Source organism: Oncorhynchus tshawytscha, linkage group LG06 (genome assembly GCF_018296145.1).
Source record: "Oncorhynchus tshawytscha isolate Ot180627B linkage group LG06, Otsh_v2.0, whole genome shotgun sequence".
NCBI lineage: Eukaryota > Metazoa > Chordata > Actinopteri > Salmoniformes > Salmonidae > Oncorhynchus > Oncorhynchus tshawytscha.
Window position 1 is genome coordinate 57,933,899 of NC_056434.1, and position 17,342 is coordinate 57,951,240.

At 42.0% G+C, this 17,342-nt stretch overlaps 1 protein-coding gene across 1 annotated transcript; it reads right to left on the reverse strand.

Annotated features, from left to right (window-relative positions):
- Positions 1-6,799: 6,799 nt before the first annotated feature.
- echs1 (enoyl CoA hydratase, short chain, 1, mitochondrial) lies at positions 6,800-16,612 on the reverse strand. The gene is made up of 8 exons (XM_024424293.2): positions 16,361-16,612; positions 10,839-11,036; positions 10,621-10,748; positions 8,271-8,370; positions 8,083-8,187; positions 7,803-7,922; positions 7,513-7,580; positions 6,800-7,383 (listed from the first exon to the last, which is right to left on the reverse strand). The coding sequence occupies exons 1-8, from the start codon at positions 16,446-16,448 to the stop codon at positions 7,318-7,320; spliced, it is 873 nt and encodes a 290-aa protein (XP_024280061.1). The 5' UTR covers positions 16,449-16,612; the 3' UTR covers positions 6,800-7,317.
- Positions 16,613-17,342: the final 730 nt, after the last annotated feature.

The following is a 17,342-nucleotide window of genomic DNA, read 5'->3' on the forward strand; positions in this document are numbered from 1 at the left end:
GGTGCACGGTGTATCCTCCGACGCATTGGTGCGGCTGGCTTCCGGGTTGGATGCGCGCTGTGTTAAGAAGCAGTGCGGCTGGTTGGGTTGTGTATCGGAGGACGCATGACTTTCAACCTTCGTCTCTCCCGAGCCCGTACGGGAGTTGTAGCGATGAGACAAGATAGTAGCTACTACAACAATTGGATACCACGAAAAAGGGGTAAAAAAAAAAAAGACAGAGGAGATTGTGGACTACAGGAAAAGGAGGACCGACCACGCCCACATTCTAATCGACAAGGCTGCAGTGGAGCAGGTTAAGAGCTTCAAGTTCCTTGGTGTCCACATCACCAACAAACTATCATGGTCCAAACACATCAAGACCCAGGGAGCACGACAAAACCTATTCTCCCTCAGGAGACTGAAAAGATTTGGCATGGGTCCTCAGATCCTCAAAAAGCTCTACAGCTGCACCATCGAGAGCATCCTGACTGGTTGCATCACTACTTGGTATGGAAACGGCTTGGCCTCCGACCGCAAGGCACTACAGAGGGTAGTGCGTACGGCCCAGTACATCACTGGGGCCAAGTTTCTGCCATCCAGGACCTCTACACCAGGCGGTCAGAAGGAACGCCCTAAAAGTTGTCACCCTAGTCAGACTGTTCTCTCTGCTACCACACGGAAAGCAGTAACGGAGCGCCAAGTCTAGGTCCAAAAGGCTTCTTAACAGCTTCTACCCCCAAGCCATACGACTCCTGATCAGCTAATCAAATGGCTACCCAGACTATTTGCATTGTCGCCCCCTTCTTTTATGCTACTGCTACTCTGTTTATTATCAATGCATAGTCACTTTAATAACTCTACCTAAATGTACGTATTACCTCTGTTACCTTGACTAACCGGTGCCCCCGCACATTGACTCTGTGCTGGTACCCCCTGTATATAGCCTTGCCACTTATTTTACTGCTGCTCTTTAATCATTTGTTATTCTATTTTATATTTATCTATTTTTTACTTAACACTTATTTTTCTTAACTGCATTGTTGATTGAGGGCTTGAAAGTAAGCATTTCACAGAAAGGTCTACACCTGTTGTATTCAGTGCATGTGACAAATCAAATTTGATTTAATTTGCAGAGGATGAATTCATAAGAGTTACCAGCCTCAGAAATTGCAGCCCAAATAAATGCTTCACAGAGTTCAAGTAACAGACACATCTCAACATCAACTGTTCAGAGGAGACGTGAATCAGGCCATCATTTTATATTTATTTTTTATTTAACCTTTATTTAACTAGGCAGTCAGTTAAGAACAAATTCTTATTTACATTGACGGCCTACCAAAATGCAAAAGGCCTCCTGCGGGGACGGGAGCCTGGGATAAAATAAATAAATAAAATACAATATAAATATAGGATAAAGCACACATCACAACAAGAGAGACACAACACTACATAAAGAGAGACCTAAGACAACAACATAACAGCAAAACATGACAACACAGCATGGTAGCAACACAACATCACAACAGCACAAAAACATGGTTGCAGCACAAAAACATGGTACAAACATTATTGAGCAAAGTCAACAGCACAAAGGTCAAGAAGGTAGAGACAACAATACATCATACAAAGCAGCCACATCTGTCAGTAAGAATGTCCATGATTGAGTCTTTGAATGAAGAGATTGAGATAAAACTGTTCAGTTTGAGTGTTTGTTGCAGCTAGTTCCAGTTGCTAGCTGCAGTCAACCGAAAAGAGGAGCGACCCAGGGATGTGTGCGCTTTGGGGACCTTTAACAGAAGATGACTGGCAGAACAGGTGTTGTATGTGGAGAATACGGGCTGCAGTAGATATCTCAGATATTGGGGAGTGAGGCCTAAGTGGGTTTATTAAATAAGCATCAACCAGTGGGTCTTGTGACAGGTATACAGAGATGACCAGTTTACAGATGAGTATAGAGTGCAGTGATGTGTCCTATAAGGAACATTGGTGGCAAATCTGATGGCTCGAGAGCTCCCTTACCTGCCGATCTATAAATTACGTCTCCATAATCTAGCATGGGTAGGATGGTCATCTGAATTAGGGTTAGTTTGGCAGCTGGGGTGAAACAGGAGTGATTACGATAGAGGAAACCAAGTCTAGATTTAACTTTAGCCTGCAGCTTTTATATGTGCTGAGAGAAGGACAGTGCACCGTCTAGCCATATTCCCAAGTACTTGTATGAGGTGACTACCTCAAGCTCTAAACCCTAAGAGGTAGTAATAACACCTGTGGGAAGAGGTGCATTCTTCTTACCAAACCACATGACCTTGGTTTTGGAGGTGTTTAAAACAAGGTTAAGGGTAGAGAAAGCTTGTTGGACACTAAGATAGCTTTGTTGTCGAGCATTTAACATGAAATCTGGGGAGGGGCCAGCTGAGTATAAGACTATCTTCTGCATATAAATGGTTCAGAGAGCTTTCTACTGCCTGAGCTATGTTGTTGATGTAAATTGAGAAGAGCGTGTGGCCTAGGATTGAGCCTTGGGGTATTCCCTAGGTGACAGGCAGTGGGTGAGACAGCAGATTTTCTGACTTTATACACTGCACTCTTTGAGAGAGGTAGTTAGCAAACCAGGACAAAGACCCTCAGAGACACCAATAATCCTTAGCCGGCCCATGTTTAGCAAAAGTGTTGGAAAAACGTGTCAATAATCAACTGACTGGCTTTCTTGATGTGTATAGTTCTCTCTCTGGTATGCAATCTGGTTTCCTCTCAGGTTATGGATGTGTCGTGTCACTGCAACCTTAAAAGGTCCTCAATGATGTCACCATTGCCCTTGATTTGAAGCAATATTGTGCTGCTATTTTTATTGACTTGGCCAAAGCTTTTGATACGATAGACCATTCTACCGTATCAAAATAGAAATAGTTAGGATTATCTTGATCTTAGCCTTTAAATAAAGGACAAACTGTGTCTGCCTTCCAAGCAATGGGAACCTTCCCAGAAAGGAGAGAAAGGTTAAAAAGGTTGGAGATAGGCTTGGCGATGATAGGGGCAGCAACCATAAAGAAGAAAGGGTCTAAACCATCTGATCCAGATGTTTTTTGGGGGTCAAGTTTAAGGAGCTCCTTTAGCACCTCGGACTCAGTGACTGCCTGCAGGGAGAAACTTTGTAGCGGGGCAGGGGAAAAATAGGGCGAAGCATGGGGGATAGTCGCATTAGAAGGGGTGGGGGATGAGGAAATGTTGGACGGGCAAGGAGGCATGGCTGAGTCAAATAGGAATCCTGACTTAATGAAGTGGTGATTAAAGAGCTCAGACTTGTGCTTTTTGTCAGTAACAACCACATTATCAACATTAAGGGATATGGGCAGCTGTGAGGAAGAGGGTTTATTGTCCAGGTCTTTAACAGTTTTCCAGAACCTCTTGGGATTAGACCTACAGAGAGAGAACTGCTCCTTAAAGTAACTAACTTTGGCCTTCCGGATAGCCTGAGTGCACTTATTTCTCATTTGCCTGAACGATAGCCAGTCAGCCTGAGTATGCATGTGCCGAGCCTTTCACCAAATGCAATTCTTGAGGTGGAGTAACTCTGCAAGATCATGGCCGAACCAGGGGCTGAACCAGTTTTTAATTCTCATTTTCTTTATGGGTGCGCTTGTTAACAATACCACTGAAAATATCAAAAAGGAAGGTCCAAGAGTCTTCAACAGAGGGGATCAAGCTGATTCTATACCAATTTACAGAGGCCAGTTCATGAAGGAAGGCTTGCTCATTTTTTTTAGCAAGCGTCTATGACAAATCAGGACAGGTCGTTTCACTGAGCAGCCATTAGGAACACAGGCTGTAAAACAGTGGTCACTAAGGTAATTACAGAAAACACCAGACTGATAGCTATCAGGATTATTTGTGAGGATAACATCAAGGAGAGTAGCCTTTTCTGGGTGTTTGGAGTCATACATTGTGGGATTGGTGATAATCTGAGAAAGATTTAGGAATCCCGTTTTTTTAGGACTTGGTCAGGTGGATTTAAGCATGTACCAGTTTAGGTCACCTAGCAGGACCAATTCAGAGCTAGTGTAAGGGGCCAGGAGAGAGCTTAGGGCAGGTAGGGTACAGGCCGGTGCTGATGGAGGACGATAGCACCCAGAAACAGTCAACAAAGAGCTATTTGAAAGTTTAATGCTTAAAACTAGCAAATCAAATTGTTTGGTGACAGACTTGGTAGAGACAATCGAACACTGAAGGTGATCCTTGGTAAAGATTGCCACTCCCCCACCTTTGGAAAATCTGTCTTGCCGAAAAAGGTTATAACCAGGAATGTTAACATTATTATTCAAAACACTCTTCCTTAACCACATCTCAGTAATGACCAACACATCTGGATCATATTGTACAGCAATTTCATCAGGTAACACAAATACAAAGCCGGCGAGAGGTGGTTAGAATAGGATGGGAGGCCAAACGTCTGTGTAACCAATAGAGTCAGAGTTCCGAGTGTGGGAACAAACATAGTCTGTCCTACGGTTGGGTAAAGAAAGTTTGTAGTCAACAAAGTATGCAGGAGTCATGAGGCAAATAGCAAAATGCACAAGAAAAAATATATATATATGACTTGGGGCTAGCCATTGTAAGTTCAGAGTCACTCGCCCCAACAGTGCGTGTGTGCTGGAGGCGAGCAAAAGCTCGGGAGTGAGGGGTGAGTGTGGTGGAGGTACCTGATTCATCGAATTGCTGCAAAGAAACCACTACTAAAGGACACCAATAAGAAGAGACTTGCATGGGCCAAGAAACATGAGCAATGGACATTAGGTCGGTGGAAATCTGTCCTTTGGTCTGATGAGTCCAAATTTGAGATTTTTGGTTCCAACCGCCGTGTCTTTGTGAATTTTTAATGTTGTCCACATTAAGGTCTAGCTTACTGTTTTGCAATGTATTGCATTAATCAATGTACATGTTATCCTCAGCTAATGCCAACTTCCTTGGCCCATGGATGACACTAGTTATGTCCCAATTCTCTCATTCCTCCCAAAGTGTGCACTTGTTCTCTTCCCTTCACTATTTTGAAAGGAAATTGCTGATAAAACAAATGTGGTGGAAACCCATGTATGTGTTTAGATTTGTGGGAAATGGTGTACGAGTGCACATTTCAGGACACAGGAGATTTTCACATCTCTAAATGTGAAAATGTATTTGGTAAAAAAGCTAATGTATGTTCATACCTTAATATCAATAATATAATATGCTAAGCCTTCTCTAAGATGCGCGAGTGTCTACTACAATTTTTATGCCAATTTTCTTCATTTTAGGCTCAAAAGAAGCCCGTCGTCCTCTTACATTTTGTCAACTTTATAGTCTGCTGTGTTTTGTATTTTACACCCATAATGCTCATTGACTTGACATTCCAAATTAGCATTACATAAAGACCTGAGTGATTATTTCTACCATGGTTCACGCTAATTGTGTCATGTCAATGCCATTATGATGTCATTTTACTCCCAAGGCAAAGCCTATAAAAGCATGGGTCCCAGATGCTGAGTGGGTTTAACTATAATCATGCCCAGACACAGACTATCCACTTCTCGCCCAGTCCGCAGGAGGCTTAGAGCCACTTGGACCGTGAGACGCAGGAAGAAAGTTGGCAGGAGACTTTAGGTCCCTTACTAGCCATCGGTAAATGCCACTGGCATTTATATTCCGCTGTGTTTTGTAGATCTTTTTTTCTGGTTTTTGTGTTTTGGAATGGCACGGTTACTACAGAAGATTCACCTGTAATAATGCAAGTTGTGTGTTTGTAGGCCTATTTTTTTTTTTTTTACATCTGTGAAATTACTACATTACCCATAATGCTATTCGACTGGACATTCCAAATTTCCATGGCAATTATGGATCACAATAGTAATATTAATTTATGCATCACTGTATCCAAGGTATCCTGTCAACTGCACTTTTACCCGATGGGCCCTGCGTAAAATCTTCAACTGCATATCTCATGAGTGATGCCTGATGCCGTTTTCCAACTCTTAAACTAACCATACATCCTTTCAAATAATGCAGTCAAACAAGGCCAGGTACATAATGAGTCAAATAAGCACTAGGTCTAAAACATATGCTTCCCTATTGTCTTTCACCTTGACCAATCAACTTACTGCGATGGGATCAGAATACATGGTAGAATTCGTAGGCCCATCAAATCCTTTGATTAAGACACAATGTTGTCGTGTCCTTGGCTAGACAACGTTCTTTTAAAATGTCTGAGGGAGGGACACGCTACGGGGCCTACAAGCTATGCCAGTTCCACCTCAGACTTACTGTAGCTGTTTAAATTAGATGAGAACATGGGAGATTACCCCCCTTGTGTTGCAATCAAAAGGAGCCAACGTAAAACAATATGTGAAGCATCAATACTGCCCAGATGAATAGTGTAATAACACCATCTAGTGTTGAATTATTGTGTAAGAATCAATAGTACATGTTAATGATTTTATATGATGGGCATAGGCTGTGCTGCCTCAGGTTACTGCACGAGAAAGAAACAGATCAACGAAACGAAAACAGATCATATCATCACGTCCATCTATTAACTTTAGTGGTCATTTCCCAATAGACATTTCATCAAACTAAACAGCTGTCTATCACCAAACACAGATTAAGGTTTTGTTACATTAAACCTGATCATTGTGAGCTGGTTTCCTGGACCTAGATTAAACCTACCGCTGGACAAAAAAGCATGCTAAATGGATCTCCACTGAAAATGCATCTTACACAGGAATTTTTCGCTTTATTCTTCTTAATGCCTACAATGTGACTGATTGAATAACTCAAATAGACAGATACATACCTTGCTACGGCTTTATTTGCAATGTACACAGGACAAATTAATTTTCTAGAAAATGTGAGATTCTGTTGGACAGTGAAAAGGCTGTGTTAAGTGTGTTAGCGGTTGTGACTGATATCACTTGGCCTCTGTCATTTACACCCAACAAGATATTTGTTTTTCCATGATGGACGATGACCTAAAACATCTTTCATACAAACACACTATACTGTACTGCACACATACAGCATACAACACAGTTTGCATACAGGGTATAAAACCGTGATAAGGCAAGTAAATCGCTCTGGATAAGAGCATCTGTTAAATTGTCTGTCCGGGTGTCATTCAGGGCTAATTCCTAATTTAAGGTCTACATGTAAAAGTCTGATCTTCAAAATAATCTCCAGTTTAGATTACTTAAATATCATCTAAGCCAACATCAGAGTCATGAGTCAAGATATCAAGTCAGGACACAGCCTTCAGGAACCCTTGGATCGGAGATTCACATCCTGGTCTGTTGGGTTTTGTGTTTGCTCCTCTTACTGGTCCTTGAAATTGGCCTTTCTCTTTTCCACAAATGCGGTCATGCCCTCCTTACGATCCTCCTGTTGTAGGAAACACAATGTCAGTGAGTACACACAGAACACACCTGAGAAATCGTGGCATGTACGCCAAAAGGAGCTTCCTAAGAAAACAGTTGATCTGAATAAGAGAACATCAGTAGATTGACTGACCGTGGCAAAGGTAGAGTGAAATAATCTCTTTTCCAGACGATTCCCTTCAGCCAGCGTCAGCTCGTAGGCTACACACCAACACACATGTTAGCTCTTGCATTAATCAATACAACTGAAGCAATAAAAGACTAGGGAATGAACTAAAAAAAAACATTAAAAAAAAACAAACAAACATGTAAATGTATGAATTAAATCAAGTTCACAAAACATGAAATATCTAAACATCTCACATCATTGTAGGGTCAGAGAAGGGTTTATTAAACATGTAAAAATCAGATCAGCTCTCTAACCTGCGTTGACGGCCTCTTTAGCCATGGCAGACACGATCTTGGAGTTTGCAGCGATCTTCTCCCCACATATAATAGCTTCTGACACCAATTGGTCTACTGGACAGATCTTACTCACCAGACCTAAGAGAGCATGGTAATTGTGTGTATAATGTGAGGTTTGTGTGTGTTATCTGACTGTTTAGCCTCTTGTGTGTGTGTGTGTGTGTGTGTGTGTGTGTGCGATTTACCTGACTGTTTACCCTCCTTTGCATGTATAATGTGAGGTTTGTGTGTGTGATACCTGACTGCTTAGCCTCCTGTGCTGTGATCCTGTCTCCAGTCAGTACCATCTCCATGGCGAGAGATTTCCCCACTGCCCTTGTCAGTCTCTGAGTACCACCAGCACCTAGGCACAGAGTACAGTTAATCTACAGACCAACAGACAGACTGAACTATTTTCAATCCACATAGATCAGGGATTAGTGGTACCTGGGATTGTTCCCAAAAGGATCTCAGGCTGTCCAAACTGAGCCTTCTCTCCAGCAAAGATGATGTCACACATCATAGCAAGCTCACAGCCTCCCCCCAACTAGAGAAAAATCGATAGAGCGAGAGAGAGGCACACACAGAAATAATGTTAACCCACACACCGTTAACACACACACAAAACCAAGCTGTCCTTGTGGTCTCGCTATACAGACTACCTCCACAATGTGCCAATGTTTCAGCATACAGGTCTCCCTGTATAAAGTAAGTTTGGCAAAGAGGAAAGGGCGGAGTTGAGACGTGCGCCGAAAACCCGTCCAGAGCTCTATCCATTGAAGTCCTGCCGTAAATATTTCCGGTAGCTACTGTAGCTAGATGGAGCTCGCAGGGGATATTTTTAATTAAGTAGTTTGTTTGCACCATTGACGTTTGCGTTTCAAGCTTACGCTTGTGTCTACCTCCGTCATGTTTCCGAGGGGATTATTTTTAACCCCCTACTACCCAAAATCGTGATTGTTTCGGAGTTCTCTGTCTGAAGAGCAACCATACCCCCATAAAATATCCCCATTAGAAGTGGCCAAGAAATTCCGACAGTGGTGTTGCTCTAGGTCTGAGATTTCAGAGACTATTGTGGTACTGACAGTAAAAGCAAGGACAGGGTAGCTGAAGGCTGGGACTAAAAACAAACCAAATATAATTAAATGTAAAATATACTGTCCGTGAAATGTATGTAGTATGTGAAACCTGGAAATGGAAGTATTGTTTGTTGTCCATTAGTTTACTCCAATTAGGGGGGGGTATTAAGAAAATAAAAAATATATTTAATTAGATTACTCCAATTAGGGGTGGGGTTGTAGGGTTAGGGGAAAATGATAAAGAAGTTAAATATGTTATATAATGTCATTGTATGCCGTAGTGTTAAGATTTCCCTTCGCTGGATCTAAGGGGCCTAGCTTGAACTATGAAAAACAGCCCCAGACCATTATTCCTCCTCCACCAAACTTTACAGTTGGCACTATGTATTGGGACAGGGAGCATTCTCCCGGCATCCGCCAAACCCAGCTTCGTCCGTCGGACTGCCAGTTGGTGAAACGTGATTCATCACTTCAGAGAACGTGTTTCCACAGCTCCAGTCCAATGGCGGCGAGCTTAACACCACTCCAGACGATGCTTGGCATTGCGCTGGAATTTTTTTAAATTTAACAATGAATCCACCAATAAGAACATTGCTGAAAGACGTCCAATGGCTCTATCAAACAAAGAGAACCATATCTACATGCACATAAACGTATAGTGCGATCAGTATAACATGGAGCCTTCGGGAAATGCCACAAAGCAGGACTAAATGCATATTTAGATCTCACCCCCATCAATACACTGGAAGCAGTCATAGGGTGTATCATTCAGCACAAGAAGCCCAGACCTGCCTTCCTCCTGGGCAAATATGTGCGTAACAGCTCACAGTCTTAGAAATGCCTTGGACATGGTGAAAACAAGCCCAGATTCCCCCAGGGTGAAATTCCCCTTTAAGTTCCAACTGTAATGCGTTTGCCACAATATAATAACATGGGCATTCAATATTCTCCTTAAACAATGACTTTACTTACTTTTGATATTAGAAGAATATGTTTCGTCACATAAACCGAATAGGTGCAGTGAAATGTTTAGTTTTAGAGGGTCAGCCATAGCAGTAAGAGCACAGACAGATTTTTCACCTTGTCGACTCGTGCATTCGAATTAGTGACCATTCGGTTACTAGCCCAATGATCTAACCGCTAGGTTAGTTTAGAAACTTTTATGAAGGTTTGGTGTGGTGTGGAGAAGGGAGTCCGTCTCCCTCGGACCCCCGACAGTTGAACTTGAGGTGAGGAAGAATGTTTTAGGCCTACCAGTAGTTCTATAATCTAACAATATGTTTGTTTATCTTTCTAAAGAAATATTCTGATCGAAAATGTACGAATTAGCCTCCTGTAAGCCTACAGTATATCTATACAGCAGTAGTAGCCTATCTGGCAAGGATAAAGAAATGCATGACAGTATTGGGGAACATGCCGCCGGAATCCCTCTCTCGCTTCTCTTCCTTTATATTCATTTTTTTCTCAGATCTGAACTTGTCTCTTGGATCCGAACGGCCACAGGCCTGTTTGGGTCCGTTTTTCCACTGGACTTTTTGAAATGGGTATGAATGCCCTCTAGTCCATTCTGAACGGGACTCCACTTCAAATTAATGTATTTATGCATATCGGGTCCGGGTGGCAAAGCCACCGGTCCATTCCGAATGTCTGGACCCGTGAAGACCTCTAGTGTATACTGTTATAACAGACCACCTGTTGACTGAGGTGTGTGTACTCACAGCGAACCCGTTGACAGCAGCGATGACTGGTTTCCTAGTGGTAGAGACTCTGTTCCAGTGAGCTAGGAAGTTCCCGGCATAACACTCCTGGAAGGTACGATTCTGCATCTCCTTAATGTCAGCCCCAGCTGAGACACACAGTTTTCAGGTGTAAGACACAAGATGCGTGTGCACACACTTATCTCTCTCTCTCTCTCGTTCACACACACATCCCTCACCTGCGAAGGCCCTGTCGCTGCCAGTAAGGACGATGGCGCCCACTGTTCCATCAGCCTCGAATGCATCCAGCGCTTTTCCCAACTCCAGCATCAGCCCGTCACACAGAGCGTTCAGAGCCTTGGGGCGGTTCAACTGGATGAAGCCCACATCCTGATTCTCTCCACGCTTCTCCACCAGGATGTACTCATACTGTCCACCTAAACACACACACACACACACACAATAAAATATGATGATTATTCATTCAACGTGACCAAGGTGGTGTTCCAGGCTGACTACATTGCAGCCTTGCTGTGTGCAGCAACGAGCAATTGTTGCATGGCATGTCATTGATGGTGCAGTCTGGCACCAGGTTGAATAGGTTATGATTCCTGTCATATAATGTGATAAGCTGATATGTTAAACAACTATGCAGCCATTGGGAGAACCGGCAGGCTACTGCAATGTAGTCGGCCTGTAATGCAGCATAGGTTTTCGCTCCAACTAATGCAGGTGGGATGGCTCAGCAAGCCAGGTTAGAACAAACCTAATAACAAGGATGTGGACTGATATTCTTGAGAGTGCGTGGACTGATCAACACAGGTTGCTATTAACAGGCATTTTGATAAATAGCCCAAATCAATAACCAATATGTAGAAACTGTTGAAAATATATTGAAAACCTAAACTTGACATTTATGTCATATCCTGTGTTTGACATGTACTGCATTGCCATTGGCAGTAGACTAATCATATGTTTTTGTCTGATTTGTATTTTCAAATACAAAGAAAGGGGGTGGAACAGTGGCAAAGGAACATGGCCAGAATAATATTATTCTGAGGAGAGATTAAATAGTATTAATACAACAAAATATAATTCAAAATACTCCTTTAGTTTCTTACAGATGTATTTTTTTCTTCAAATAAGGTGAGTCAGCACCATGGACAGCTCTACAGGCACCAACTTGGGCATGTGATCCAACACTAATTACTACCCAGTCCAGGTGCTGCAACCAATTGGCACCTGGAATTGGTCCCACCTGTTCCTCGTTACTAGAGGTCGACCGATTATGATTTTTCAATGCCGATACTGATTATTGGAGGACCAAAAAAGATTAATCGGCGTATTAAAAAAAAAAAATGTATTTGTAATAATGACAATTACAACAATATGATTATGAATATGAACACTTATTTTAACTTAATATAATACATCAATAAAATCAATTTATCCTCAAGTAAATAATGAAACATGATCAATTTGGTTTAAATAATGCAAAAACAAAGTGTTGGAGAAGAAAGTAAAAGTGCAATATGTGCTATGTAAGAAAGCTAACGTTTCAGTTCCTTGCTCAGAACATGATAACATATGAAAGCTGGTGGTTCCTTTTAACATGAGTCTTCAATATTCCCAAGTAAGAAGTTTTAGGTTGTAGTTATTATAGGAATTATAAGACCATTTCCCTCTATACCATTTGTATTTCATTAACCTTTGACTATTGGATGTTCTTATAGGCACTTTAGTATTGCCAGTGAAACAGTATAGGTTCCGTCCCTCTCCCCGCTCCTCCCTGGGCTCGAGCCAGCAACACAACGGCAATTAGCGTGCGCTAACTAGCTAGCCATTTCACTTCGGTTACACGAGCCTCATCTCGGAAGTTGATAGGCTTGAAGTCATAAACAGCACAATGCTTGACGCACAATGAAGAGCTGCTGGCAAAACGCCCGAAAGTGCTGTTTGTATGAATGTTTATGCACCTGCTTCTGCCTACCACCGCTCAGTCAGATACTTCGATGCTTGTATGCTCAGTCAGATTCTATGCAACGCAGGACACGCTAGATAATATCTAGTAATATCATCAAACATGTGTAGTTAACTAGTGATTATGATTGATTGTTTTTTTATAAAGATAAGTTTAATGCTAGCTAGCAACTTACCTTGGCTTACTGCATTCGCGTAACAGGCAGTCTCCTTGTGGAGTACAACGAGACAGAGGCAGGTCGTTATTGCGTTGGACTAGTTAACTGTAAGGTTGCAAGATTGAATCCCCCGAGCTGACAAGGTGAAAATCTGTCGTTCTGCCCCTGAACAAGGCAGTTAACCCACCGTTATTCAATTATTGCACCCACGCCAGCGTTGCCAAGGGCTAAAATAGAAGTCAGTTCTATTTATGACGCAGATCGCGCTGCAAGTCCTGCCTCTCCCATGCCCTCATTGGTTTATAGTAGCAGGTACCCACGTGCCATCTCCACATTGGTCGGTGGTGGTAATGCACCTAATTTATGAAAGTTGCCAATCACAATATAAAGGAAAGAGAAGAAAAAGCCTAGAAGAAGGAGAGATGACTATAAACGATTCAGTTGACCGTTTTATGTGTGGTTTAATTGTCGGAGTAGAGGACCTTGTGCATTTCAGGTAAAATCACAACTCAATGTTTAACATAAACTCACGTAAACTTGTACATCGCCTTGGTCCATACAATTGCCCTTATTTTAGCGCCCCAAAAATGTAATACTTCCAGATCAACTGTAATGTCAATACTATTGTAAAGCACAATTTCTCCCCTTTCCAATAGAAATCAATTACATGACCTAAACACTGCCCGTTTCTGCATAATTCAAGCAGGCAATGAGCCCCGTCGGGTCTTTTTAAAAATGGCGGGTGGGGAAGCGAAACTAAATGCGTGATAGTGAGAAGGAGAGATGTGTGGGAAAATGGCTTTTTTTTCACTCGATCTGTCCAACTTATCACCTTGTCGCCTCTAAAATGTAAATAAAACACTATAGAGTTTATATAATGTGTCATTACATACCTTTGAAGGTTTGTGTCAAATTTTATCAGGTTTTTAGGGCGGTGCTAAAGTGATCTTAGAAATAAACAGCAGCTTTGAGAATGATGATCGCATGCAATGATGACGCAAAAAAGGACTAGGTATCCCCCCCTTACCCCTGTCACTGTCCATTTCTTGTTTTTAAAGAATGAGAGAAGTGCTACACCTGGTGGAGAGATATTGTAAGACAGAAATAGTTGCTTTATGCGTGCTGTACGTTACGACATGACACATCCCGATGTAACGGAGTGTCAGTTTTTTCAACTTCTCTCCAATACTATAGAGCCATTACCATGTTGATCAACGCTTGAATAGAAACCTAGTTCACACCCCCGATTTTGAAGTCAACACAGTCCCACTCATTTTCTTTGTAGTGTCATTTGAATGTCGCGGTTATGCACATTTGTACGGAATGGGGTGAGTTTACGTTATATCCCAGGACAAATTAGCTAGCAACAGCAAGCTAGCTAAATAGGACAAATTAGCTAGCAAGTGTAAGCTAGCTAGCTAAATTGCCATAAATGTTTAATGCTTTTCGACTTGTCCCCAAATTAATGTAATTGGTTCAGTTTGTTTTGATAGTGTAACGACCCTTGGTTTATAAGCGTGGAAATCGACACTGCCGTACGAGCATGCTTTTGTGGCACAGTTGATAGTGCGCCAGACCTCGGGCTCGAAGGTCAAGGGTTCGAGACCTGCTCCCTGCTGTTTCATTACAATATTTTAACCTGCGTGTCGTGATCGTGTTTGGTGTGGGGGGACAAAATGATCTGGCACAGATGGGGTGTCGCACTACAAGATTATTCACTTGGTCATGAGGATTCTCGATACCACCATGCTGTCTTGCGAAAACAATGATGTGATTAGGTTAATGTGGCTAGAACGAGCTGTGGCTCAAAGCAGCCTCAAAAGTTTTCAGTCAGACATTCACTCTTGCCATAGAGTTGAAATATCTAGCCAACATTTTGAATTGAACAACATTGTTTGTGAACTTCAGAGCTGTAACGATGACAATTTGGCTTTGGTTAAAGGCAAGTACAAACGCGTACTACTAATAGTCATTGCTCCTGCTCGAGAGTATAGATTCTGTGTGATGCGAAACAACCTCATCTCACTGGCTTATTTTCTGGCGAGCTCTCATTGTCTATTGAATATCACCGTTTTCAAAACTTGCCGTTGCCCATCTCATACTACAAGAGTATTGCAGATTTTGTGCCGATAAAATCAAGCATGTCTGAAATTATCAGGACATCTGCGACCGGATGGGTAGCCCTCAGATTGAGTCTCTAAACGGCTGGGGCGCCATCACTAATTTTGTCTCTGATCTCAAAAAACTTGTCTGGGACAGCTAAATCAATGCCAAAATTGTGTAGTGTACATCAGGCTTAAGTCACTAACCCTTGTTTGTAATTAACTAGCTATGTGTATTGAATAATGCTTGCTAGTTAGCTTGTAGTACAGACTAGTGACCTGTATACCTCCAAACAGCAGCTATAATATTCTATTGCATTTGGATACTTATGTAAACCTGGAGATTCCACCGAGTAGGTGCATATATTGCCATAGGCAACTTTGGACCATTTGGTAGTGTAGTCTCCCCAGCTGGCATCTGGCAAATTGAAAGGACAAATAGGCAAGCTAACAATAATAAACTTTTCTAAATACCTAGACAGTTCAAGGGCAGGCAAAGACTGGAAGTAGTTACGACATATCCATATCCAAGACTACCGAATAGATCGGGATGAACTAAAACTGGGGGTAAACAAACAGTGACGGAAATATAATGCGGCAGCTTTACAGACAGTGTTAGCTGGTCGTGTAACAAATTAGTGGCAGAATAAGTATCATGCAAATCATTTGTTGTTGTGACAGCGAAGTATGCTTATAGCGACACGTGAGGCTGCCGAAAACGTTTAATGAAACGACAAAATGTCGTTTGTTTAGGACGACGCCACAATTAGGCTAATTACATGGGAATAACTGGAGTACCCTACTTGGGGGTGTGGTTACATTAAGCCACTCCTCGCCGTGTGCATCTATCGGCAAGACTGTCTGTCAGTCAGATTTGGTAGGCAGTCAGATCTGAGACAGGAAAGCCAAGTGCATCCACTTATATCAGTACATTACGAAACTTCTATTCAATCAAATGAACATCACCTAATTCGACACTCTCTCGTAGACACCTATATATAAAAGAGGATTTATCTCACACTGACAGATTTTAGGGCGCCTCTTCCTCTGCCAATATGCAAAGGAATGTCCCTACCCTTAAACCGTAAACTCAAAAAGGTATACATCGGGATTTTGGCAAGGATGCCCTTTATCTACTTCCCCGAAGGCAGAAGAACCCGTGGATTGCCATTTGTATGTCTCTGTGTGCAGTATGAAGGAAGTTAGAGGTCGTTTTGCAAGACAATGCTAACTACCATTTGCGTAGTCATTGGGCTAACGCTATTTAGCAATAGTGCTTGCACTAAATAGCAACATCCTTCAAATTGCACGCAGAGGCATAAACCAGGTATCCACGAGTTCATATAACTCGGGGAAGTATATCGTGAAATATCCCTTTAACCTCAACCAGGGACGTCTCTAGGATCCATCGGCAAAACATCAAGCGTCGCACATGTAATGACGTAACTAGCTCCATGACATTGTCCATGACAAAAAAAAAGCACTGCTTTTCTAAAAATGAAATTAACAGTAACCTCTTACCGGCACTGTACTGACGAGCGATAGAGAGAGTGGAGGAGAGAGCTCCTGGCTTCAATAGCAGTGCTGCGGTTCTGCAGAACAGGGCCATTTCAAACACGAAGTTGCTGGCGCTGAAAGTCACAACACGAGCTCTCACTGCAATCAACCTCACTCGTGACCCGGAAACGGATAAGTGGCCGAGGATTGTCAACACAGATTAGCCATTATAATAACGGCTCTAAAAATGAAAATAAATGTCTTAACAAATGGAAGGCGGTCTGGAGGAGGCAACATCAGACGGGACCATTCTAGCCAATGCGGGCAGATACGTGTGTAAACAGGCACAACAGTTTTCACTAGTTACCGCAGCCACAAATTCTAAATTGCCTATAAAAATGCATGAAAATTAAAATGAGCTTTTTGGACTCAATTTAAGGTTAGGGGTAGGCATAAAGTTAGCAGTGTGGTTAAGGTTAGATTTAAAATAACATATTAAGAAAATAAATTGTAGAAATGAGCGGGGTTTTATAACTTTGTGGCTGTGGTAACTATAGACGACCAGGCACAATTCCGCTATAGTGTTTTTAATAAAGGTTGCCGGCATGTCACGTGTCCTACTAATATCAGAACACATGTAACAGCCTAATCATTGCGACACGTATATTCGATCAAATAAGCTACACGTAGAAAATAAGCCATTATATTTTTTGTTAACCAAATTCGACACTCTCATTGACCTCCATACAAAAACGTTTCGCTTGGTGAGCAGAAAAAATGGCACCTGCTGGAGAATGTCATTTCCTGGTCAAGATAAAGCAAAGTAGTGTGACAAAAACAACACAGAGTTACACATAAACAAACTTAGTCAATAACATAATAGAATCATCTATGTACAGTGTGTGCAAATGTAGAAGAGTAGGGAGGTAAGGCAATAAATAGGCCATAGAGGCGAAATAATTCCAATTTAACGTTAACACTGGAGTGATAGATGTGCAGATGATGA